Source organism: Zea mays, chromosome 7 (genome assembly GCF_902167145.1).
Source record: "Zea mays cultivar B73 chromosome 7, Zm-B73-REFERENCE-NAM-5.0, whole genome shotgun sequence".
NCBI classification, from domain to species: Eukaryota; Viridiplantae; Streptophyta; class Magnoliopsida; order Poales; family Poaceae; genus Zea; species Zea mays.
In genome coordinates, this window is record NC_050102.1 from 1,370,130 (window position 1) to 1,395,820 (window position 25,691).

Genomic DNA, 25,691 nt, shown 5'->3' on the forward strand with positions numbered 1-25,691 from the left:
AAGCGCAAGTGAAGGCAACGGCTAGCCATACTGTTGTACTATTACTAGTATTTTGTTGTGCCTCTGCTGTGGAGATACGGCAAACGGTATACTATACTATAATAGTCGTTGGAGCATGTGATTTCAGAAACTCTGAATCGCCTGTTAAAACTCTGAATGTATGTGATTTCATAAGGAAAGAAACGTTGAATGAATATTCTTCGTTAAAGCACAGTAGTAGTATGGATGCATGATAGAAAAAGTCTTTGGTCAGAGGATGGATGGCGTGCAGAGGTGAGGTCAAGTCATGCAATGCATTGGTTGGAGTCGTCTCCTCTCGTGTTCTGTTCCTGTATCTGCTTGTCAGAGCCCTGCTGTCTGTAGCTTGAGTCTGCGTGCAACTACAACTTGGTGGTCAGTTGGTCTTGTCTATGACTATGCATGCATTCCCTTTGACAGCGACATGAAACTGTCACCACTTCCCCAAGCGGGCCCAATCGATGTCGCAGTAGTTGGGCCTCGTATCTATTACTCCAGGTCGCAGTAAACTTGGGCCTCTGCGGCCCGATTACACACGTTGTTTTCAGTGTTCACTTGATCCATACCGAAAGTTTATGAAAAATGCAGAATCATGTGGGTGTCTTACTGAGGATCTTGCTTGCCAATTCATATCACTTTACTTGAAACTAGAAAGACTGGAGGAAGCTAAGACTCTTGCAGAGAAACTTTGTGATGGCCCTCTTTCAAGTGCTGCAAATTTGTGGAGCCTGAGAGCTTCTATGGAGATAAATTCGTTGGCGACTGCTCCTGGCAGCTCTCCATTGAATAAGGAGAACTTGAGCTCTCTCTGTTTGATCTGTTTGGCACATGGTAAGTTCCTTAGATCAACATTGACAAACTTTGGGTTTGTACCTTACTACTATATGACTGTGCTTGAAATCGTTGGCGACTGCTCCTGGCAGCTCTCCATTGAATAAGGTGAGAGTGAGACCACACATCACTGCTACCATGTATATGTGTGTGGATGTGGGTGGGTGATTATATACCCAGATGGGATGGGAACATCAGAGTCTGTCAACGCCGTGTACGCAAGGTGCTCGGTGACTCCACTGTTCATGCTTACCCTGGAGCTTAATTGTTTGGGTCAGCTCTCTCTGTGAGCATGCTTAGTTTGGGCCAGCAAGTAATTAAGCTGACGCATGTGGGTGGTAATTTGTGACTTGCAATACGCTGAGGTCTCTGCAGCTGCTCGCCCACCTCGTCGCTGTCGCCCTGTCCATTTTCTTCTTGTTAATAGCGGCTGGAGTGTTGCTGTTGGTGGATGCTCTTCCTTCCCTGGCCCTGCTGGTAGTTGATTTGAGTAGCAGTGGCAGTGTCAACAGTTTCCTTTGAGAGGTAGGTGCTGTGCATTATTGCTCGTCTGGCATGGTATGCTGATACATATATCAGCCAGTCAATCACACACCACCACACGTCATAGCCAAACAAAAAAGATATGGGCACACCAAGCAGCAGGCAGCTGCTGCTCGTCGCAGCCGTGTGCCTCGTCGTCGTCGCCGTGGACACGGCGGCGGCGGCAGCGGCAGCGGCAGCGGCAGCAGCGATGCGCGGCCGGCGTCGCGTCCACCTGCGGGTGTACATGCACGACGTGATCCGGGGGCCGGGGCAGACGGCGATCCAGCTGGTCTGGGGCGTGGGCCCGCCGCACGCGACCATGCCGGGGCGGTCCTTCGGCGACACGGCGGCCATCGACGACAGTCCTCACGGAGGGCCCAGACATCGGCTCCGCGCCCGTCGGCCGCGCGCGGGCAGGGCACCTACATGCTCAGCTCGCAGCGGGAGGGGCGGTGCTCGTCGTGGACGTCACGCTCGCGCTCACCGCGGGGCCATACAACGGCAGCACGATCGTGGTGGCCGGCCGCGACCGCGTACAGGACGAGACGAGGGAGCTCGCGGTGGTCGGCGGCACCGGGGACCTCCGCGGCGCCTCCGGGTACGTGCTGTGGAGGACGGCCAAGGTGTGGTCGGAGGTGCACATGGCGCTGGAGATCGACGTGCACGCGTCCGTGCCACTGCCACTGCCGGACGACGACGACGACGACAACGACCTTGTTCTTGGCAGCAGGGATGAGTAGTAACTTAATTAGTAGACGTGAGACATGCGTGGTTCTCTATCTATCTCTGTCTAGGAGAACCTCCGATTCCATTTATGATTAAATAAATATAAAATGAGCTTCAATTTTAGCTCTGCAGACGGTTCTCAATGCATGTAAAACTGAGCACACCACCAAAATCGAGGGCACCACCTTAAAAAACCCTAAATAATTAGTAGATATAGATTCTTCAAAGCTGTAATTAATATATTTCTCATGCATTGAGAATATATAGTCTGAGCTAAAATTCAAGCTCCTTTTATATTTGTTTATTTATTCATTGATGGGATCGGTGGTAGACAGGGACAGATACAGACCATGTCTATCTTACTACGCATCCCTACTGCCAAGAACAAGAACGTCGTTGTCGTCGTGGTCCTCGTCGGGCAGTGGCACGGACGCGTGCACGTCGAGCTCCAGCACCATGTGCACCTCCGACCACACCTTGGCCGTCGTCCACAGCACGTACCCGGAGGCCCCGCGGAGTCCCCCGGTGCCGCCGACCACCGCGAGCTCCCTCGTCTGGTCGTAGATCCTGTCGCGGCCGGCCACCACGAGGGTGCTGCCGTTGTACGGCCCCGCGGTGAGGACGACGGTGATGCTGACCACGATCACCTCCTCGTGCTGCGAGCTCAGCATGTAGGTGCCCTGCGCCCGGCCGACGGGCCTGGAGTCTGCGCCGACGCCGGGCCCGTCCGTGACGAGGTCGTCGATGGCCACCGTGTCGCCGAAGGTGCGCCCCGGCATGGACGCGTGCGGCGGGCCCACGCCCCAGATGAGGCGGATGGCCGTCCGGTTCGGCCCGCCGATCACGTCGTGCATGTACAGCCGCAGGTGCACGCGCCGCCGCCCCTCACGGCCACGCGCCGCCGACGCCACGCCCGCGCCCGCGCCGCCGGCTAGCAGGAGGCCCACGGCGACTGCGGCCACCAGGAGCGTCAGCTTCTCTCTCGTTCTCGCCATTACTTGCTGCGAACGAACTTGTGTGTGTTTTGCTGGTGTTGAATTATTCACTTCACTCCACTGATGGATGGATGGAGCGAGAGCGAGTCCGGCCATCCCTTGTCCTACTGGTTTTAATGCAGGCTAGCCCCCATCTCTGTCCCTGGAAAAAAATTGAATAAAATGTAGCTACTCTCTCAAACTTAAGTCACTTAGATTATCAAATTCTCCGCACGAGAAAAACGGGTGCCGTAACTTAGCAAGTCCATTCAAAATTAGATTTACTCAAACCAGATGTTGATATGGTGTGTGTCACCTTGGAATCACTTGAGCCCTTAAACTTGCATTGAACACCTTCAGGTGAAAGACAGTGACAATGCAACTTCCCAGGAAAGGTAGAGAGGGTGAAAGACAGACAGCCCACCAACCGATTCCTCTTGCAGATCGCATCACTCTCAGGCTCTCAGCTTATCGGGCTCGTCCATGCATGCCCCCATGGCCATCCGCGTCAGCAGCTCGGTCGCCGCAACCGCAAGCAACAGGAGCCTCCTGCTCGTAGTAGCCGGCGTCGCTCTGGCCCTCTTGGCGTCGCCGTCGGCGGTGTCGGCCCGCCGGCGCCCCGTGCGGCTGCGCCTGTACATGCACGACATCGTGGGCGGGCCGGGGCAGACGGCGGTGCGGCTGGTGAAGGGCCCGGCCGGGCCCGGAGAACCCGTCGATGCACCCGGGCAACTGCTTCGGCGACACGGTGGCGGTGGACGACCTCCTGACGGCGGGCCTCGCCGCCGGCTCCGCGCCCGTCGGCCGCGCGCAGGGGACCTACATGACGGGCTCCATGAGCCGCCCGGTGTTCGTGGTCGCCGTCACGCTCATGCTCGCCGCGGGGCCCTACAACGGGAGCACGCTCGTGGTGGCCGGCCGCGACGACACCTCGCAGCCGGTGAGGGAGCTCGCCGTGGTCGGCGGGACGGGGGCGCTCCGCCGGGCCGCGGGCCACGTGCTGTGGAGCACGGCCAGGGTGGAGTCCTCAGTGCACGCCGTGCTGCAACTGGACGTGCACGCGTCCGTGCCGGCGCCGAGCAAGACTGCTGCTGCGGAGTTGCTCGTCAGCTCTGCCTGACCTGACTCGTAGGATGCTCCATCAAATGTAGATCATTTTCCTGCTCTCTATGCTGCTCCATCAAATGTTGTATTAAGAAAATGGCTTTCATGATTGATAATGACAATCATTTAGATATAAAACCGAATCGGTTCAAAGTTTCATACGATGATGCTCGATATCTGTCTCATATCTTTAACAGTTCATAAAGATCGTCGTTGTAAAGAAAACTCTTCTGACTTTAACATAATGACCCGCATGTCTTTTTTTTTGCGAAAAGCAAAAGCTCTAGAACAAGTCCAATACAGATAGATAGGAATGATGCCGGCAACCGACATGCCGCAGCAGAGCACATGCACCCACTCTCACCCACCAGCATGTGGGACCACCACCCCACTCACACACCACCCACCCACCCCCATCCTTCGTCAACAGGTCGTTGCTCACCAAACCCAGAAGGATCCAACCACCGCAACCACTACGGCGACGACCCACCCGCCGGTCATCCTCCTCCTCCTACTCTCGGCACCGGAGGTGGACTTGGAGCCTCCCGACGACCCCGACGACCCTGACCCTGCGGACGGGGATCCGCCTCCGCCGTCGGCGTCGCCGGCGTCCGTGGTGCCGTTGCCGTCCGTGGTGACGTAGACATCCAGCTGGACGGTGGCGTCGGTGCCGTTGATCCCATCCGGCGTCTTCCACAGCACGTAGCCCGTGGCCATCCGGAACGTCCCGGTGCCGCCGACGACGGGGATCTCCCGGACGTCCTGGCCGGTGTCGTCGCGGCCCAGCACGGCGAGCGTGCTCCCGTTGTGGGCCCCCGACGTGAGCAGCAGGTTGGCGCACACCATAAGCGCCGCCCCGGTCTGGGACGCCAGCATGTAGAAGCCCTGCATGCGGCCCAGCGCGGCGGACGCGGGCGACGCCTCCTCCGTCAGCGGGTCGTCGATCACCATGGTGTCGCCGAACGTCATGCCCAGCGCCGGCGCCGTCGGGGTGGACCCCGCGCCGGGCCCCTTGATCACCTTCACCGCGGTCGGGCTGGCGCCCGACGTGATGTCGTGCATGAAGAAGCTCAGGTGGGTGGTGCCGTTGTCCGCGTCCGCCGCCATCGTCAGGATGGGGAATGAGGGGGCGACGGACGTGGCAATGGCAACGAGGAAGACGAGGAGGACGGGCGCGGTGGTGGTGGCCATGGCGGCGGAAGGCCGGCCGCCGCTTGCCGCGTGAAGGGAAGGGAAATAAGCTAGCTTTGTGGCTGCGCACGGAATGGACTGTTAGCTTATTATGTACTGTACGTGGAGGAGCTGACGCTGGTTGTGGTTGGTGACATGACATTGCGGCATCACCAAGCTGGGCTGGCTGGCGATGTTGGAAGTTGGAACCGGTGTCCCTCCTACGACCAACTTCTGTACTACCGTGTTCGGCGCTTTTTTAATAGTTAAAGTTTTATAAAACAAATATATTAATATATATCATGCATAATATCTACTGTTCATGGTTGCAGGTGTAATATATACCACTATATAATACATCAGTTTAAAATTTACAAAACTCATCCAACTAAATCACTCACACACTCATAAACTCCATTAAATCTACCAAACAAAATACAGCTAGACTTAACACACCACCAAAACAAATAGTTCAGATTGTTGGATAATCATCTCTTCCTTACTTTTATCCCTCACCCGACTCCCCTGCGACCTCACCGCCCCACACCTCCACTTCCTCCGTGTCCCCGCTGCCCCCTCGCCCTCACTCCACCACTCGCGTCGCCGGCGTGGAACCCTGCTCTCCCCTCTGCGGCCTATATGCTAGTATAAATGAGTAAGCTAATATCAAAGTTTAGAAGACTCCACATGTGCTCTATACTCTGCTTGTTCACCGCTCCCACATGGTGAACTACTCGCAACCGTATACAAGTCTTGAGTCAGATCACCCATAGCCTTTTCAGGTGATCGACCCACTCCAATCGGCACAGATATCAATCACCAGGAGTAATAATCACACACTTTCACTTAACAATACCAATAAGATCAATAGTTGCACACTAACTACTCGTGGTTGGACTAGTGAGACCGCTAATCTCGTAACATACGAGCCTCAAGTCCCTCACTATGTAATACCAATAAGATCAATAGTTGCACACTAACTACTCGGGGTAGGATGATGATGGCGCTTCCTGTTGACGTGGCGGGCCTGTGCCCTAGGTTGGGCGACGTGGGGGCTCCTCCGAAGCCGAGGTCGAGTCTGTCTTCCGTGGCCGAGGCCGAGCCCGAGCCCCCGGGTCGGGCGAGGCGGAGATCGTTCGGCAGAGGCCCGGGCGGAGTCCGAGCCCTGGGGTCGGGCGAAGCGGAGTTCGTCGTCTTCCGGGTCTTAGCCCGAGTCCGAGCCCTGGGGTCGGGCGGAGCGGAGTTCGTCGTCTTCCGGGTCTTAGCCCGAGTCCGAGCCCTGGGGTCGGGCGGAGCGGAGTTCGTCGTCTTCCGGGTCTTAGCCCGAGTCCGAGCCCTGGGGTCGGGCGAAGCGGAGTTCGTCGTCTTCCGGGTCTTAGCCCGAGTCCGAGCCCTGGGGTCGGGCGGAGCGGAGCTTCCTATGGCGCCTTTGGCAAGGCCTGACTGCCTGTCAGACTCACTCTGTCGAGTGGCACTGCAGTCGGAGCGGCGCAGGTGGCGCTGTCCTTCTGTCAGACCGGTCAGTGGTGCGGCGAAGTGACGGCGATCACTTCGGCTCTGCCGGGGGGCGCGCGTCAGGATAAAGGTGTCAGGCCACCTTTGCGTTAAATGCTCCTGCAACTCGGTCAGTCGGTGCGGCGATTTAGTCAGGGTTGCTTCTTAGCGAAGCCAAGGCCTCGGGCGAGCCGGAGATGCGTCCGCCGTTAAAAGGGGGGCCTCGGGCGGGACGGAAGTCCCTCGAGGTCGGCTGCCCTTGGCCGAGGCTAGGCTCGGGCGAAGCGTGATCGAGTCACTCGTATGGACTGATCCCTGACTTAATCGCACCTGTTGACGCTTTTTCGGAGCGCCAAACACTCAACAAGAACCGTGGCGGTGCCCTCTGCACAGGGGCGGACGGTCCGTGCGCAGGGGTCGGACGGTCCGCGGCCTGGTGCGAAGCGCGGTGGTGCTCTCTGCGCAAGGGCGGACTGTTCGCGGCCTGGGGCCGGACGGTCCGCGGCCTGGTGCGCGGCTGGGACTTCTGCCTGACGGCCGGACGGTCCGCGCCCTGGGGCCGGACAGTCCGCACGTACGCAGGGACGGCGGAAGATCGCCGACGGCGCCTAGATCTCGCTCCCGGGAGGGACCCCGTCGGGGAGTAGAGATCCTAGGTGGTGTCTAGGCTCGGGCAGGCCGACCTAGACTCCTCTAATCGACGTAGAGTCGAGGAGAGGCGGAGAATTTGGGGATTGGGAGGCTAAACCTACACTAGACTAGAACTACTCCTAGGATAAAATGCGAATAAAAGTTGTATTGATTCGATTGTTGATCATTACAAATCGGCCGTAGACCTCTCTATTTATAGAGGAGGGGGGCTGGACCCTTTACACAACTGATTCCGAGCTAATCCCGCAAATATAGCTAACAACCGTAGCACAAAACTCGGAACCCTAATCTGTTCTGCGCACGCGCGGACCGTCCGGCCCACAGGCGCGGACCGTCCGGACCGCGGACCGTCCGGCCTCAGGGCCGGACTGTCCGCCGGCTCAAAACCGGTTCGAACATATGCCCCCCTGCCTTTTGGTGGAGCTAGGCGAACCAAAAGCAACTAACTCGATGTGATCACATCGGTTTTCTTAGGCATCTTGCCACATACTAGGATGGTACTGTTTGAGGAAACGCCCATTTAAAGCCTTAGGTAAATCCTTGCCTTGTAATGTTTGTAGTAAATAAGCGTTACCAAACATCACCTGTTTCACTTTATAAGGACCCTCCCAGCTTGGCGACCATTTCCCGAACTTTCGGTCTTTATTCCTTAGAGGCAGAATGGTCTTCCACACCAAGTCTCCTACTTGGAATGATTTTGCTTTGACCTTCTTGTTGTAGGCCCTAGCTATCATGATCTTGTCCTTTTCTATTGCTCCCAAAGCTATCATCCTCTTGTCGGTCACCTCATCAATATTATCCATCATTGAATTATAATAATCAGTAGTAGTTAGATCATTTTGTCTGGCAAACCTGACAGCATTCAAACTTATTTCCACAGGTAACACTGCTTCCTGCCCATAGACAAGCTCAAAAGGAGATACTTTAGTAGCACTATGCTTAGATATTCTATGAGCCCATAAAGCTTCAGACAAAATCTTATGCCAATGTCTAGGATTATCAGATACCTTTTTCTTTATCAAATTAATCAACGTCCTATTACTAGACTCGGCCTGTCCATTGGCCTGAGCATAATATGGAGACGAATTAAGCAGCTTAATTCTGTATAATTTAGCAAATTCACGTACCTCCTTTGACATAAAAGAAGTACCTTGATCTGTAGTCAAGGTCTGGGGAATGCCGAATCTATGAATAATATGCTCAGTTATGAACTCAATTACCTCCTTGTGCGTCATGTTCTTTAGAGCAACGGCTTCAGTCCATTTGGTGAAATAGTCAGTGGCAACTAACACAAACCGATGCCCCTTTGATGATGAAGGATGAATTTCTCCAATAAAGTCTAATCCCCATCCTCTGAATGGCCAAGGCTTGATGATAGGATGTAATTCGGCTGCAGGGACCAACTGTAGGTCGCCGAATTTTTGACACACTTGGCACCCCTTGTAGTACTTGAAACAATCAGCTGTCATACTAGGCCAATAAAAACCAGACCTTCGCAACAACCACTTCATCTTTGGAGCTGATTGATGGGTACCACAAATCCCTTCATGTACTTCGGCCATGGCTAATATAGCATCATCTAGGCCCAAGCACTTAAGCAGGACATCATTAACCGTTCGGCGGTAAAGTTCATCACTCATCAAAACATACTTGAAAGCTGTTCGCCGAATGTTCTTATCTGTCCTGATATTGGGATTTTGCAAATAATTAAGTATAGGTGTCCTCCAATCATTTGTATCGGCTTCATTGTCAGCCGAATCGATTAAGAGAACCTTTCTGGTAATCGCGGACGGTCCGGCGTCAACACGCGGACGGTCCGCGGCCTGGGAATTTGGCTCTGCACTAGTTATCAGATTTTCAGTTTTGTGAAATTTCCCTCTCTTTATCCGATAACCCGATACATCTTGTGCCAAGTTGTTAGCTCTATGATTCTCAACTCTAGAGATATGCTGAATACTGAATTCATCAAAAGAATGGATTATGCTCCAACATTTCTCAAGATAACTATTTAGAGTACCATCAAGACATTGATATTCTTCTAACACTTGTTGGACAACCAGCTGAGAATCACCAAATACCTTCACATGTTTTACTCCCATACCATTTAACAGTTCTAAACCGAATAGGAGGGCCTCATATTCAGCTTGATTATTAGTGCAATACGTTTCCAATCGGCTAGAGAAGTCAAAGGAGACATTACTTGGTGAAACAAGCACAATGCCAATTCCTTGCCCTTCATTGCAAACCGATCCATCAAAATATAAAGTCCAAGGAGTAATAGTGAGGTATGATATGTCTAGTTCATGAATATCATTAACCTGATGTTCTACAATAAAATCTGCTATGACTTGGCCTTTCATAGATTTCAATGGTTCATAAGCCAAGTCATATTCTATAAGTGCATAAGCCCCCTTACCAATTCTACCACTCATAATTGGGTTATGCAACATGTACTTGATTACATCGGCTTGACCAGAAACAGTGCAACGACTAGACAGTAAATAACATCTACATTTGGTGCATGCATAAAACAAGCATAAACATAACTTTTCAATAAAAGTGTACCTTGTTTCAGCATCCACCAACCTTCGGCTTAGATATGTCACCACATGCTCCTTCCCCTCAGTTTCTTGTGTCAGAACAGCCCCAATAACCTTGTCTTCAGCTGCAATGTATAATCTGAATGGTGCTCCTACTTGTGGTGCTTTTAACACGGGAGCCGAAGACAAGTATTTTTTAATGAGATCAAATGCTTTCTGCTGCTCTGCCCCCCAAGTGAATTCAGCATCATTCTTAAGCCGAAGGACAGGGGTGAAGGCATCAATCTTCCCGGCTAAGTTAGAAATAAACCTTCGTAAATAATTCACCTTGCCAAGAAACCTCTGCACTTCGACCTTACACGTCGGAGGCCCCACATTCCGAATAGACTTGATTCGGTCAGGGTCTATTTCTATACCATGTTCATGGATGACAAATCCTAAAAACTTACCAGCCGACACTCCAAAAGCACATTTACGTGGGTTCATTTTTAAACCATACCAACGCATTTTATCAAAGGCTTTGCGCAAATCAGCTATATGAGAACTAAACTCAGCCGATTTGACTACAATATCATCAATGTAGACTTCCACAGTGTTTCCTAACAACTCATGGAAGATCAGATTCATAGCCCTCTGATAAGTAGCACCAGCATTTTTAAGACCAAATGTCATGACAACCCATTCAAATAAACCAATGAAGCCTGGACATATAAAGGCCGTTTTAGACGCATCTTCTTCGGCCATGAAAATCTGATTATATCCGGCATTACCATCAAGGAAGCTAATAATCCTATTTCCTGATGCATTATTGATTAATGTATCGGCTATGGGCATGGGATATTCATCCTTAGGAGTTGCTTTATTTAAATTACGAAAATCAATGCATACTCTAAGCTTACCTGACTCCTTCTCCACCGGCACAATATTGGAGACCCACTCTGCGTATCTGCAAGGTCTAATAAAATTAGCTTCTAGCAGCCGGTGGATTTCGTCCTTGATTCGTGGGAGAAGATCTGGACGAAATGTTCTAGCTTTCTGCTTGAAAGGTCTGAAACCAGGCTTAATAGGCAGCCGATGTTCGACAATTTCTCGGCTTAGTCCAGGCATTTCAGTGTAATTCCAAGCAAAACAATCTGAATATTCCTTCAATAGACCGATCATCTCATTTCTAGAATCGGTCTCCAGGGTCTTGTTTACAAAAGTCGGCCTTGGAGTTTTACCATCTCCTATGTCAATCTCCTCCAAAGGATCGGCCGATGTAAACCCCTGTCCTAGTTTATCAAGATCTCTGAATTCCTCTATCATGTCTCCTACAGAGGAATCAGATGATCTTTGTGTGATGGCGGAATTTCCGGTCTCGGGGACCGGGTCATCCGTAATACTGTCTTTTCGCTGTGGTAGATGCTCGGTCTTAAAGTCCGAACTCTTTTGTGAAAGACCAGACCATCCGGCCTTGGCGGCCGAACTGTCTGTGACCAAAGACTCATGAACTTTGTGTGTATTCATCATTTTAACTTTATTTAGGATTTAGCCGATTCTCCATCGGCTCTAGCATTACAGGAATGAAACCTTTCTTATCTATACTTATGAATTGATAATCAGAAAAGTCTACTCCTGTGAGACATGTAGCAGTCTCATAAGTCCAGAGTACAGGGGCATCGGCCACAGCGATGCAGGCCGATACATCAGCATGTACTTGTTCTATGTCATCGCCTACCCATTGTATCAGCATTTGATGTAATGTAGAAGGTATACATTGATTGGCGTGAATCCAATCTCTGCCTAGGATTAAACTGTAATTTCCTTCTACATCAGCGACGAAGAATGCAGCAGCAAGGGTCTTAGTCCCGATGGTTAATTCAACGGACGTGACTCCCCTGGCTTTGATCGAACTATCAGTTCCAACACCGCTGAGGGTCATGTTGGTCTTGACAAGTTCGTCATCTTGTTTACCTAATTTTCTGTATAATGAATAAGGCATTAGATTTACAGCCGCCCCTCCATCTACCAACATCTTAGCAATTGGTATCCCATCAATGTGGCCGCGCACGAAGAGCGGCTTTAAATGATTTACCGATTCTTTTGGTTTAGTAAAGGCGGCTTCTTTAGGACCAAAATCAAACTGGGCAACAACAGGTTCATCGTCGCCGATAATAGTACAATCGGCAGAAAATGTAATAATATTTACATCCATACCTGGGCGTTCTGGAGAAGCCTCGTAGTCGACCAGGTCTTCTCCCAGCAGATCGTCCTCTTCCATTGATGTTGTCGTGTCGTTGGAGGCTTCCTGGTGAACGGCGGACGGTCCGCGTGCGGGGGCCGGACGGTCCGCGCCTGGTGCAGGTCGTCCAGAGACTTCCTGGTGAACGGCGGACGGTCCGTGCGCAGGGGCCGGACGGTCCGCGCCTGGTGCAGATTGACTTTCTATTTCTGTGGCCGTTTGTTTTTTCTCAACGGCCTTCGGTCTCCATTTCTTTTGCGGTGGCGGGTATAGTGGATGTGTGTCATTAAATGTCTTTTCCGCCTCCTTCTCCTGGCTCTCCTTTGCTCTTAGGCGCTGTAATTTTCTCTTTTGGGATCGTGTCAATCCCGCTGGGCACCATCGAGGCATGGAGTATTTTGGATCGACTGTTTTGATGGTAGCCGTATCCTTTTCGGTTGTGTTGGCCGATTTGCCGAAAATCATCGGCCCTTTATTATCTTCTTGTATGACAACATCTGCAGTGCCTATTTTGATGATGTCCTTTTTTGTTGCAGTCAGATGCCCCCCTGCCGGATTGGTCGGTCTAGGAGGCCGAGTAGTCCGGCAATCTTGTTGGGCCTGTGCCTGGTGACCAGATTCAGCAGCGCTCAATCGGTCTTGCACTGGCGGCGCCAACCTATCAAAAACGGATGTTTGGGGTGCCCCCCAGGCGGGGTACTGTGACATCCCAAATGGATATGGTGGCATGCCCCACATTTGATTTGGGACATATGGTGGAGGTAAGTATGTGTATGGATATGGCATAGATGGATAAGGGGGTGGAGGGGTCCATGTCGGCATGTTAGGTCTCAATTGTACAATAGGACCTTTCATTTCTTCCGATTGGTGAGGTGGTCCAATCGGCCTGACCTGACGTTGCTCATGAATGGGTGAGCGGGGTCGCTTCGGTGGCCGGTCACTGGGGCCGGCCTTCTTCTTCACATATTTAGACAACAATTGATCGAAAGTCGGGCCAGGCTTGATCAGCCGACCAGCTGCTTTAAATGTATTTGTTTTCCACGTACCTATCTCTGGTCGTCGTGGTTTGAAGGTACGTGGTCGCTGCGAGTCCTGAGCATGGCCGGATCGTCCGCCAGAGTCGTCCGAACCGTCCGGGGAAGCGTCGGACCGTCCGCGTCGGGATGGCGGACTGTCCGTGATGCGCAGCACGGGTTCCTGCAACTGTCTCCCTGTCTGCGCTTGCCCCCCAGTGTTAGAGGCTGTGATGGTCACCTTCAGTGTCTCCCCTCCATCGGGGGTCTTCTCGGCCACCACCTTCCTGCAAGCAACTTTACAATCTCCATCGGCCCTTTTAGCATTGCCGATGATTGTTTCCTTGCCTTTGCCTTTATCGGCTGTATTTGGCCGAACCAAGACTTTCTTGCCCTCGAAGTCAATCATGTTCATCGGAAAGGGCTCTGTATCCACCTGCATTTCCTGAAATTTCAATCGTCCTTCGTTAATGGCCGATTGAATCTGTCGCCGAAATACATTACAATCATTAGTGGCATGAGAAAATGAGTTATGCCACTTGCAGTACGCACGACGTTTTAGCTCGTCGGTGGATGGAACAGTGTGATTTATTTTAATATTGCCATTTTTAAGTAACTCATCAAATATTTTATCACATTTACCAACATTAAATGTAAACTTTACCTCCTCTTGCCGTTTCTTTTGAACCGGCTGTAAGGAAGCACAAGCCGAAGATTTAGCCTGCTTTGGCCAAACCATTTCAGCAGCGTACACTTCTGCTGATTCGTCATCTGAGCTACTTTGGTCGCATTCTACTATGTGTACGTTGTGACGCATTGTTTTAGCAGTTTCTTTGCTCCGGCTTTCGCAAGCCAAAGCTCTCTGGTGTAACTGTGCTAGTGTAAAAAATTGGATGCCTTCTAATCTTTCTTTTAAATAATATCGCAGACCATTAAAGGCTAATCCTACTAGCTGTTTCTCTGCTAAATGAATTTGAAAGCATCGGTTTCTTGTATCTCGGAATCTCCGGATGTAATCATTAACCGATTCATCTTTTGTCTGTCGCAACGACGCTAAATCTACCAAATCCAACTCATAGTCACCGGAGAAAAAATGATCATGAAATTTTTGTTCTAAATCCCCCCATGATGAAATGGAATTAGGAGGTAAAGTGGCGTACCATGCAAACGCAGTTCCTGTTAAAGATAATGAAAATAAACGTACGCGAAACGCCTCTGTGTCGGCCAACTCTCCTAATTGTGCTAAAAATTGGCCTATGTGTTCACGTGTGTTCTTTCCTTGATCACCCGAAAATTTTGTGAATTCGGGTATCCTGGTTCCCTGTGGGTATGGGTGGTGATCAAATCGGCTGTCATAAGGTTTCCGATATGATTGCCCCCCAGGGACCATGCTTACTCCGAGCTTATCTCGGAACGCCCCGGCTATTTCTTCCCTTACTATATCAATGGCAGCCGGTGCGAGACCACCGGCTCTCTGGTCAAACATAGGTGGGGTTGGTTGCATGTTGGTATGTTGTCGTTCCTCCCACTGGTTTGAGCTACGAGGTGCATTTCCATTTGCCCTATATGGCTCATAGGTTTGATCGTTTCTTTCCGGCCTTCTAGGTGGGGCCGGAAAGCTTTCCTGGGCTCTGGATCCTGAATTAATGGGCTGGTGCATCACATAGTGTGATGGGAAGTGTTGCTGGGACGGGCGAGGATTCATGTAACAATCCTCCGCAAAAGACTCATGCGCGGACTGTCCGGATACGTACCCGGACCGTCCGTGGTTATATGCGGATCGTCCGTCGTTGTATGCGGACCGTCCGACTGGGTAGTTTGGGTTCTGTGCCGTGTGTGGTGGCTCGGGCGCATATCTAGGTAACTCATTAAAAATAGGCCCGACTGTTGCTGGACCGGACGGTCCGCGCTCATGTGCGGACGGTCCGGGCATGTGCAGATCGGCTGGTTTGCTGCCGATTTGCGGTTGCTTAGGGTATGTGTCCATCGGCATCCCATAAAGGGGTTGTGACTGGTCGTGACAACCTGTAGCCGATGTGTTACACGCGTTATCCCCTAACTCAACCTCGTGCGAAGGAAAATTTGCGGTACTAGATTTATCAAATGCACGTACTAGTTTCTTAAGATCGCTTTGCATACCCCCTATGATGTTCTGCATTTGTTCACGCTGATCTTCTACATAATTTCTAAGAGATTGCAGATCGTTGGTATTACTTACATTGGGGATATCTGGCGTGGGTTGGAGCGAAGCCGGATCCGTCGCCCGATGTCGGACGACCTTGTTGTTCCTGTCCACTTTGAAGTTGGCCAAGAACTTTGCTTTCGCCTCCTGGATCATCCGCTCCTTGTGCTCCTCAAACTGGAGCTGCTCGTCAGCCGGCAAGGTTTTCCAAGTCGGCTCTATGATGTTGCTTGGAGAAATATCAGAGCTATCCCTTGAACCGGCCATTGAGGGCCGATTTGATAAGCTTAGATATGTCGTCCCCAGCGGAGTCGCCAAAAAGTATGTTGACGCTTTTTCGGAGCGCCAAACACTCAACAAGAACCGTGGCGGTGCCCTCTGCACAGGGGCGGACGGTCCGTGCGCAGGGGCCGGACGGTCCGCGGCCTGGTGCGAAGCGCGGTGGTGCTCTCTGCGCAAGGGCGGACTGTCCGCGGCCTGGGGCCGGACGGTCCGCGGCCTGGTGCGCGGCTGGGACTTCTGCCTGACGGCCGAACGGTCCGCGCCCTGGGGCCGGACAGTCCGCACGTACGCAGGGACGGCGGAAGATCGCCGACGGCGCCTGGATCTCGCTCCCGGGAGGGACCCCGTCGGGGAGTAGAGATCCTAGGTGGTGTCTAGGCTCGGGCAGGCCGACCTAGACTCCTCTAATCGACGTAGAGTCGAGGAGAGGCGGAGAATTTGGGGATTGGGAGGCTAAACCTACACTAGACTAGAACTACTCCTAGGATAAAATGCGAATAAAAGTTGTATTGATTCGATTATTGATCATTACAAATCGGCCGTAGACCTCTCTATTTATAGAGGAGGGGGGCTGGACCCTTTACACAACTGATTCCGAGCTAATCCCGCAAATATAGCTAACAACCGTAGCACAAAACTCGGAACCCTAATCTGTTCTGCGCACGCGCGGACCGTCCGGCCCACAGGCGCGGACCGTCTGGACCGCGGACCGTCCGGCCTCAGGGCCGGACTGTCCGCCGGCTCAAAACTGGTTCGAACAGCACCCATCAGGCCTCTGCAGCTTTATGCTGATGGGGGTTATCAGCTGAGAATTAGGCGTCTTGAGGGTACCCCTAATTATGGTCCCCGACACAGTGTTCCCCACGTCTAGTTCGAGAGACGATACAGAGCACTGTTGGAGAGAGCCTCAGTCATTTGTTGATTCCCTTCATATTTTGTACTAGGTGAGTGCCCGTGCGTTACGACGGGAACATATAATAACACGATAACTTATATACAAACGTTTATTTTTGTGTGCAATACAGCTCAATAGACCACTATCAGAGAAATATCAGTGTAGTCTGCTGCCTCTCTATGGCTGGTAAGGGCCTTCTTGAGTCTCTGCTCGGCATCCTGCCACATGTGGTTTGATGCAGATCAACACAACTAATCGGTTGCATTAATCAAGATATGTTATGACGAGATCTTTTAATTGTTCAATTGTACGCAGGGTACCTCCTCCTTGGGGTGCCATGAAAAACATGCACACAAAAATTCGAGACGTCGCATCGCGCGCATACAAGAAGTTCCAAGTGTACGGCTGTCCGTTTGAGCAAAACAAGGATAGGTAAATCCATTGATCCCATGATCAGTTCTACATGTGAAAAATGGCAAATTTTAGAGTTGTAGGGTTGTATTTGGTGATGATTGCTTTTGCCCAAAAATAATATTCAGAACATGCTGACAACTGAAATGGTAGTCTGCTTCAATTATTAGGCTCAAGAGCAGGGGAGTTGAGCTAGGCGTCGCGGACCATGGCGGCCATCTCGGCCAACTCGAAGCTGCCAAGCCAGATGCGCATCTTGGTGCCAGCTACCGGATCTTCGATACCGTCGCTCATGGAAGTCGGTGGCGGCTCCGCTCGTCGTCGGAGCCATATGCAGGTGCTTGCCCAACCACTTGTTACGAATTAGCAAAATGATTAATGTGTGCATGCTATAGATTCGCCGGTTCTTCTCTGTTGCGACTTGCGAGGGGAAAAAGTGTCTCATAGACCACAAATACAAATACATGTAGACGAATTAGAAAAACAAAACAAATACGGTAAATGACAGGTTAATAAATTAGTACATGTTTGTAAACCCATTTCTGCGAAGCATTATGACTTCGTTTGTTTCAACTTTATTCAACTACTGATAGCACAAGCTGTTGCAGACCGTTAAACACTAAGATTTTCAGTCCGCTTCTATGAAAATCGTTTTAGTCAAAATCGTCTAAAATCAACATAAACAAAGAATTGGCCAAGTCGTTGCAATAGAAAGAAATAATCACTTTCTACATCCTAAACCTTATGAACTTTTTTATCTTCCTCCGCACGTAATCGTCACGACAATTATATTCTCTTCACAGCCAGATCCTTCCTACAACCAGTTTCTCAGAAAAGCTCCTTGAAAAAAAAACTGGACCAATCATGCCCCTGTTTGTTGGCCCAAAAATACAATTGTCTCGCTATTTAGCATGATATATCTTGATATATCCTAATATTCGCAAAATTTCCATACATCATTAAGTATTAACTACATTAGAAGTTAGTACATTTTATCTTATATACTTCAGAATCCGATATCTGATAATCTAGTCAAACACCTAGATTCTAACTAACACATTCTACAAGCAGCTTTTCTCCACAGTAGCTTCTCCAACCAGATCATTTCCCAGCTCAAAGAAGGCGGTATCGTGTGATCATTCAATTCCCCGTTACCCTGTGATCTTGACGGCCTAATATTTTACTGAAACGGGACTCGTGTCTCTCTCTCGACCTTAAGTCTTAATCCAGTGGTTAGACCGTTAGATTACCACGCTTTTATTTGTCTGTAGCAATCTTTTGAAATCCTGCATATATATGGAACGGTAGATGTTCAAATGGATGGGTCGGACCCGCCCGAGCACGGCTAGACCTGACATAGATTGAAACGTGTCTAGAGATGGCAATGGATAAATACTCATCGGTATTACTACCACATAACCATATCTACGACAAAAAATAATCATGTCGGGTGACCCATATACATTGGTAGGTATGAGTCACCCGTACCTACAAAGATTAAACATCTATCAAAATGGTATATTATATAAATGTCAAGTATATTCATCTAAATACCATTATAAATTTCTAGCAATATTTTAACCATCCATTCAACAACACCAAAGATAATGAATAAAGTAGCAACATTAGGGTAGTATTACGTAGCACATTACATGGTCATCAAATAGCCGTTAAGCCTTATATGACACTATAGCCTAAAAGATTGTTAAATCGTAAAAAAGATGGATGATTGAAGCCCAAGTTCATGCTTTTGGGCCAAGTTATGCTGGGTATTTATATCGACGGGTAAATGGGTAAGGGTGAGGGCGGAACGTTCTAATATCCGTTTATCCATTGGGTAAATATTTTTGTCTAATAAAAGACCTACATGTAGAACATTTATTTATATGAAAAATGGGGAAAAACTAAAAATTGGTCAGTGTCGAGCTTAGCTCACCATGCCACATCTTCGGCATAAGCACGATCCGATGACTGGACCAGACCAGTATGGGCTCTGTTCCCTATGTGATGTGTTGGGTTTGGACTGACCTAAACCGATGCTGGGTTTCAGGTGGCCCGGCAAGCTTGGTCCGTTTTGACATGTATATCTAACGGGAAGAAGAGATGAGAAATGCAGGAGACGTTTTGGTGATGAAAAATGTGTGGCATGACTTGTCGATGCATGTCGCCATCACCAACTTGCTCTCTCTCCCTTCAGAATCCTGCTTTCATTTCCATGGGTGTTTAGTTTCATATCTGCAGTGAATCTTGCAAAGTAGTGGCACGTGTTTTAGTTTTTAGTGCGGAAGGAAAAAGGTAAAAAAAAAAGAAGAGGAAGCAAAGGTGAGGTTGGATTGGTGAACTGGGCAGGGCATGGCAGGAGGGAGGGGCACCAGCCAAGCCAACCATAGCAACTTCTCTACCCTAGGCGTCTCTGTCAGCCCACTCCGATTTGGGCCGCCACCACTAGTGATGGCCCATCACCGCCGCCGCCTCCTCCACTCTCCCTCCATCCATTTACCACCCCACCCCGCCGCCGCCCTCCTCTTCTCTCCCCTGAGCCTGACTGGAACCTTCCCGAGAGAGGATACAAAGGCACCCGGATCGAGGAAACCAATCCATTCCATTCCACACAAGGCTAGGCACAAGCGAACCAAACCCATGGCGTCCGACGGCAGCGGCGTGGTGACGGTGTACGGCAGCAACGGCGCGGAGCTGCTGGAGCCGTCCAAGCAGCCCAAGTCGGCGACTTTCTCCGTCAAGGTGGGGCTGGCGCAGATGCTCCGGGGCGGGGTCATCATGGACGTGGTGACCCCGGAGCAGGCGCGCCTCGCGGAGGAGGCCGGCGCGTGCGCCGTGATGGCGCTGGAGCGGGTCCCCGCCGACATCCGCGCGCAGGGCGGCGTGGCGCGCATGTCGGACCCGGGCCTCATCCGCGACATCAAGCGCGCCGTCACCATCCCGGTCATGGCCAAGGCCCGCATCGGGCACTTCGTGGAGGCCCAGATCCTGGAGGCCGTGGGCGTCGACTACGTGGACGAGAGCGAGGTGCTGACCCCCGCCGACGACGCGCACCACATCAACAAGCACAACTTCCGCGTCCCCTTCGTCTGCGGCTGCCGCGACCTCGGCGAGGCGCTCCGCAGGGTGCGCGAGGGCGCCGCCATGATCCGCACCAAGGGGGAGGCCGGCACGGGCAACGTCGTCGAGGCCGTGCGCCACGTGCGCTCCGTCATGGGCGACGTCCGCGCGCTCCGCAGCATGGACGACGACGAGGTCTTCGCCTACGCCAAGCGCATCGCCGCGCCCTACGACCTCGTCATGCAGACCAAGCAGCTGGGCCGCCTCCCCGTCGTGCAGTTCGCCGCGGGGGGTGTCGCCACGCCCGCCGACGCCGCGCTCATGATGCAGCTCGGATGCGACGGCGTCTTCGTCGGCTCGGGCATCTTCAAGAGCGGCGACCCCGCGCGCCGCGCCCGCGCCATCGTCCAGGCAGTCACCCACTACAGCGACCCCACCATCCTGGCCGACGTCAGCACGGGGCTCGGGGAGGCCATGGTCGGCATCAACCTCAACGACCCCAAGGTGGAACGATACGCCGCCAGATCCGAGTGAACCCTTTCTTTCCGTAGTCATCTCCATCCATCTGCCTTGGATTGCATTTCCGTCGTCTCATGTCTCTCAATCAGTAATAATGGAATGAATGAAATGGTAAGAAACAAAGCTATGGTACTATGCAGAACCTCTTTAATTTTGTGCTACTGTACTAAGTTAGCCTAGTCCCCCCCACCCTGGATTATCATGTACTCAAATGTTGGATGGATTGTATGTCTGTCACTGAGCCAGACCTTATTGCTATGAACGATGAATCAATCCTCTTTCTCGAGGCTAAGACGGCTAATCGCCTTGATCGGAAAGGTGAAGTGAATGAGCAAAATCTTGTTTGCACTTGTCTCGGCCACACATCAATTCTTAGCTTTGGGATTCCAGCAGCTCACATTGAGTGGTTGAAATTTTTGAAGCCTGGAATTTATTAAGTTTTGGTTGGGCGGCAAGTTGGTTGTGACGACGTATTTCTAGACGAGTGTGATCTGTGGCAGCATGGTGTTCCCCTTGTGAGTTTTCAGGAACTGAATTTCTTATATATATAGTCTTGAGTCAATTTCATGTGCCCCACACGCTTGAGAAGCCCTTGATTTTTGTCTAGCTTGTGGTAAGGATTTTTTTGGAGGTCCCCTGTTGTTCCAATTGCGCAGGCTATACTTGAATCTGAAAAACGAACTGATTCCAGTGAGATTCCTATGAAACCAGGAAGATTGAACTTTCTTTCCCAGTTCATCTCCTACTACATGGACACATTAGCAACCCTGTTCCTGCCGCCAATACACATTTCAGACCGGAACTGATAGATTAGGGACAGTTGAACGGTGTGAGCTCATGTTATAGTAACCCTGTTTCCTTTGTCTTGGCCCAAACGGGGTACGTCTGTTGCTCACCAGTCCCTGTTTATTCGCGATGAGAGTGAAGTCATCTGGCCTATCGGATCAAGAACCATATAGATTTCTGCAGCTTACTACTTCCTCTTCTAAATAAAACACATTTTAGAATTTCTAGACTTGATACATTAATTTTATTACATATCAAGATACGTGCATAACAAAAAAAACTACGCACCTAGAAAAATCGGAACGACTTTGAAATGGAGTACAGTTTGATGGTAGGCAAGGACCAACATTGGATAAAATTGCACAAAGGACAAAGTTCTAAATACTGGTGTTTTGTTCACATCCATCACTAATGCCAGTATAATAAAGGATGCATATATACTATAGATTTAGAACAAATGCAATGCAACCAAAAAAAATCTCCAGAAAAGGGTGAGTGAGGTGTGGAATTGATAATCTGAATACACATACACCCATCTCAACACGTTTTACCAGCAACGGACAACAAGATACAAGCTCCATACTAACTATGTTTCTATTCCTCATCAGAAGAGTCGATTGAAGGAACCTTTTTTTCCTCACTGACAGCGGAAGAATCCTACTCATAAAACAAAAAAAAGGTCAGTTAGAGACAAAAGGCAGACAGACTGCGCATAAATTTCCACTTCGTGGCCAACAGAAAAAAGAACACATCAATGAGGAGACATTACCTTCATTTTGTCCCAGTCCTTCAATTTAGAACCAAGCATGTATGTGTCACGAAGAGGTGCCCATGCTGGTTCATCTTCATCTTTGACGGCGTGCTAGAAAAGGCAGATATCAAACATGAGAAAGACAGCCCAAGGCATTAAGATTCACATTTCACTTACAAAGCAATTATCGCACCAGAGTGGATAGTAGCAAACACCAGCTAGTAACACCACCTATCAGGCTAAAGACTAACCCACACATGTGACTCTTCAATTTGTAAAACCAAATTTGTTAACTGGCCTCGTTAGTCTTTAGTTAGAACAATCATGAAAACCAGGACCCCTAATTTTACCACTGCTGTCCAGCCTTGTCGTTATTATCCCATGGCAAACAAACAAATCTTTAGGAGCACGGAGCCTGGGTACTGGCTAGCACCTAGGGTGCCTAGAAAATTAGGCATTTTGTCTTTGCCAGTAAAGAGAGAACCGGGCACAGAACAAGAGGATGGCACCGTGTTCATGGTTGCCGCTACTAAACCATTTACTCAAATGGTTATGGTCGCCAGGTCTAGTCAGCCATCCTGTGCAGCTAGCCTATTAAAGCAAAACCACAACAGTCATGTGGCGCACAGCACCTACGTGGCTACTTCTTTAGAAAATTTAGTAAGTGGGGTTACTCTTATTGCAACAAACTTGCCCAAACAATGAACTAGTTAACTAGTTAGTTAATTTTATCATTAATCCAGATCTTAATAACTATGGGTTTGATTGCTTATACACCCTAAAGACATAGTGGGTAGTACAAAATCCTACCATTCAACATACTATCTCCTAATGATGTATGGAAAAAATCCGCAAAATAGTTTAACAAAGGGAGTGCACAATTTAGTTTGGTCTCCATAATAATATTACAAGGATGAGATTCAAGTGCATACAAGGTACTGTGCTACAGCTATACCTTGAGATTCATGCCAACTCGAAATAAAAATTTCCCAGGCATCAATCAATATATGTCGATGTGGAAAGTGGGTGGTATGTTCCTTTAACTAGTTTGGCAAATGTCATGGCAGTGAGACATCAACACCATATTGTCCACGTAAAGGAGTCATCAAGAAATCAGTTGCAGTAGGTACCTTTGAGAAATTTGAAGATGTATTCCTCTTTTTATCTTGATGAGATGGCATCTCCAGTTCTGATAGGAAGGTGTTTTTTCTTTCTTTTGCTATAACTGTCAGAAGTTTTCAGGAAATCGTTCAGAATGTTAAGATATGATAATTGCTGATGTTTCTCGAAATGAAACGCATAAAAGTGAACACAATGTGTACAACAGAAGTTTGATATAACAGTATAACACAATACTGCACTAAACTGTAATGAAGGGCAGCAGATGTTGTTGTTTGCACTTCTTAATTTGTACGTTTCTTTTTTAGCAATTAAGCACGTGTGCATCTATTTGCATTCATTCAATCGTATATCAAGAAGACATTCAGTGGTTTATCAGTCTTGGCTTTTGTAGGTCCAGCTAACATAGTCCTACACTGCTGAATAACAAGAATACAAACCAACTGCAGTATGCATTGAATTTCTAGTCTTCTAGATAGGGCCTAATTTGATAAGTGCTCAATAAATTTGGGCCAGCTCAGCCGATTTCAGTTTCACACTTCAATAACTCAAAATTATAAAGATCTGCCCCCATATGCCAAGTTGATCTTTGTCAGTTGGGTGCATAGACAAAAATATCAGATAATTGTTTTGTCATCTTTAGTCCTTGATGGGTTCATAGAGTTCAGAAATAGTAGAGGAACGGATGTAACATACTAGAATGAGGAGTCAACAATATACCTGTGGCATCTTTAGTCCTTGATGGGTTCAAATCTTTTCGAGATTTCTGTGCCTTGCTCACCTGGAAATAAAAGGCACTGTCAATAACTTCCAGCTCATATATACAAAAAGCAAATATATATTCATATGCACATAAATTGTTTTGCACCATCATTTAGCACATATAGGTGAAGCCATTTTGGACATTGGATGGAATAATGCATCTGATGAACAAACATGGAGCGGCCAGAGGGTTCTCGATCCTAAGACCTAGAATGGTACTTTGTCTACTTTCGTATAATTGGTGTGAAACACCCAAAACCATTTCAGAAGCAAGAATGGGTGGACTAAACACAGCTCAGCTCACTACAATAGTGAAGAGTAGCCTGCAGAGTTTAAAAGTGACAGAGACTGATATAAGATTGGTGTGCTTACCGCATTGAAAAGCCTGACAACTGATTGACCAGCGGCCAAACAATCCATGTAAAAAATACCACAAATTAGTCAATAACACATTGAATTTGGTAATGATAAATCAGCAACCTGAGAGATGCAAAAATGACGCTGGAGTTAAAACAGAGCATTACCCCCCTTGGTTGCAACCTTGATGAGCTCCTTCTCTTTGCTGTCCAAGTGGTCTTTAGGTATGACATGCCCCTTCTCTGCTGCCTGAATTTTAGGTTTCCAGCAAGCGAGAGCAAATTAACTAATGGCTTGCAGTAACCACATTTCAAGGACTGCACCTAATGTGCGAGGGGTGTGCTGTGCGTGAGTGAGAGCCGTACCACGCGCTTCTCCTTCCGAGCCTCCCGCTTGGGCTTGTGCTCCTCCACCTCCTCGGCTAACTTGGCGGCTACCAATGTCTTGTGCGCTGACAGGATTGGACCCTAATGAGAGGGGAAACCAGTTAGCAGTCTAGCACTCACGTTTCGCTTCCTTTGTTTCGTCACAACTGATTGCCCGTCAGCCAAGCAGAAATGACAAGAAATGAAGGCTGGGAATTACGAATTACCAGGGGATCATCGGGGAGTTTCTTGGCCATGATCTTGAGAAAGGCGACGCGGAACGCCCTGCAGCCTTGCTCGAACCTCGTGACGGCCGAGCTGGAGGCCCCCTCCTCTTCGTCCTCGTCCTCGCCCTCCTCCGGCTCGGAGTGAGAGAGGGCCTCGTCGTCGTCCTCGTCAACGCGGCGTTGAGGATTCGGCAGGTGCTCCTGCTGCCGGTCGTCACCAGCTTCATCCTCGTCGTCGGAGTTGTAGTCGCGGGCCCGCTTGCGGAGCAGCTTGAGGAACTTGGCGCTCGGCTTGTTGCGGCGGCGGCGGACGGAGTCATCCTGGTCGGAGCGCGCGAGTTTGTTCTTCTTATTCTTCTTGCCCTTGGGTTGCCTCTTGCGCTTGCCGCCGAGGTTCGGGACGGCCGCGGCGGCGGGCGGGGGAGCTGACAGAGTCTGGGGAGAGGCGGCCATGGATGGCCTAGCCCTAGCTAGGGTTTAGGGCTCTAGCGCCGGCAGCGTAGCAGTGATGGCGGCGGCGCTGCTGATGCTTCCCTGCTTCCTTCACTCCGCCCATAGCCGCGCGGCCCCAGGATATTAGTCGGAGTGGGCAGGCCTGGGCCTCTCTGTCCGTGGCTACTGGGCTCAATGGAATGGGCCGAGTCGATTTGTTTCCCTTGCGGAATAGATTTTTTTTAATTTGGAGGGAGCAAACGTAGGCGCAATTAG

The 25,691-nt window shown here is 50.0% G+C and overlaps 6 protein-coding genes across 6 annotated transcripts; 3 read left to right on the plus strand and 3 right to left on the minus strand.

Moving 5' to 3' along the window:
* The first annotated feature begins 1,448 nt into the window (after positions 1–1,448).
* On the plus strand, positions 1,449–2,239 carry LOC103631871 (dirigent protein 1-like). The gene has a single exon (NM_001158356.2). The coding sequence runs from the start codon at positions 1,475–1,477 to the stop codon at positions 2,108–2,110; it is 636 nt and encodes a 211-aa protein (NP_001151828.2). The 5' UTR covers positions 1,449–1,474; the 3' UTR covers positions 2,111–2,239.
* A 130-nt stretch (positions 2,240–2,369) lies between these two features.
* LOC100304142 (dirigent-like protein pDIR3) lies at positions 2,370–3,168 on the minus strand. The gene has a single exon (NM_001165614.2). It carries the CDS (start codon positions 3,093–3,095, stop codon positions 2,463–2,465), a length of 633 nt encoding a protein of 210 aa, NP_001159086.2. The 5' UTR covers positions 3,096–3,168; the 3' UTR covers positions 2,370–2,462.
* A 347-nt stretch (positions 3,169–3,515) lies between these two features.
* Positions 3,516–4,334, plus strand: LOC100285341 (uncharacterized). Its single transcript, NM_001368185.1, has one exon. It carries the CDS (start codon positions 3,558–3,560, stop codon positions 4,197–4,199), a length of 642 nt encoding a protein of 213 aa, NP_001355114.1. The 5' UTR covers positions 3,516–3,557; the 3' UTR covers positions 4,200–4,334.
* Positions 4,335–4,416: 82 nt separating this feature from the next.
* LOC100273230 (uncharacterized) lies at positions 4,417–5,467 on the minus strand. The gene has a single exon (NM_001147672.2). It carries the CDS (start codon positions 5,367–5,369, stop codon positions 4,617–4,619), a length of 753 nt encoding a protein of 250 aa, NP_001141144.2. The 5' UTR covers positions 5,370–5,467; the 3' UTR covers positions 4,417–4,616.
* A 13,959-nt stretch (positions 5,468–19,426) lies between these two features.
* Positions 19,427–20,906, plus strand: LOC100272732 (uncharacterized). Its single transcript, NM_001147185.1, has one exon. It carries the CDS (start codon positions 19,489–19,491, stop codon positions 20,629–20,631), a length of 1,143 nt encoding a protein of 380 aa, NP_001140657.1. The 5' UTR covers positions 19,427–19,488; the 3' UTR covers positions 20,632–20,906.
* Positions 20,907–21,799: 893 nt separating this feature from the next.
* On the minus strand, positions 21,800–25,520 carry LOC100280074 (uncharacterized). The gene is made up of 8 exons (NM_001153014.2): positions 24,984–25,520; positions 24,757–24,858; positions 24,559–24,640; positions 24,407–24,426; positions 23,993–24,053; positions 23,284–23,378; positions 22,172–22,264; positions 21,800–22,059 (listed from the first exon to the last, which is right to left on the minus strand). Exons 1-8 carry the CDS (start codon positions 25,434–25,436, stop codon positions 21,997–21,999), a joined length of 969 nt encoding a protein of 322 aa, NP_001146486.1. The 5' UTR covers positions 25,437–25,520; the 3' UTR covers positions 21,800–21,996.
* Between the last annotated feature and the right edge of the window lie 171 nt (positions 25,521–25,691).

Bases quoted from the DNA above. Each gene is read 5' to 3' on its own strand.
- LOC103631871 (NM_001158356.2), top strand. From the start codon at position 1,475: ATGGGCACACCAAGCAGCAGGCAGCTGCTGCTCGTCGCAGCCGTGTGC.
- LOC100304142 (NM_001165614.2), bottom strand. From the start codon at position 3,095: ATGGCGAGAACGAGAGAGAAGCTGACGCTCCTGGTGGCCGCAGTCGCC.
- LOC100285341 (NM_001368185.1), top strand. From the start codon at position 3,558: ATGCATGCCCCCATGGCCATCCGCGTCAGCAGCTCGGTCGCCGCAACC.
- LOC100273230 (NM_001147672.2), bottom strand. From the start codon at position 5,369: ATGGCCACCACCACCGCGCCCGTCCTCCTCGTCTTCCTCGTTGCCATT.
- LOC100280074 (NM_001153014.2), bottom strand. From the start codon at position 25,436: ATGGCCGCCTCTCCCCAGACTCTGTCAGCTCCCCCGCCCGCCGCCGCG. The intron at 24,427-24,558 runs GTAATGCTCTGT...CTGGTCAATCAG, and splicing joins CAAGGTTGCAACCAAGGGGG to TTGTCAGGCTTTTCAATGCG. The intron at 22,265-23,283 runs GTACCTACTGCA...TGCCTTTTCTAG, and splicing joins CATCTTCAAATTTCTCAAAG to CACGCCGTCAAAGATGAAGA.
- LOC100272732 (NM_001147185.1), top strand. From the start codon at position 19,489: ATGGCCCATCACCGCCGCCGCCTCCTCCACTCTCCCTCCATCCATTTA.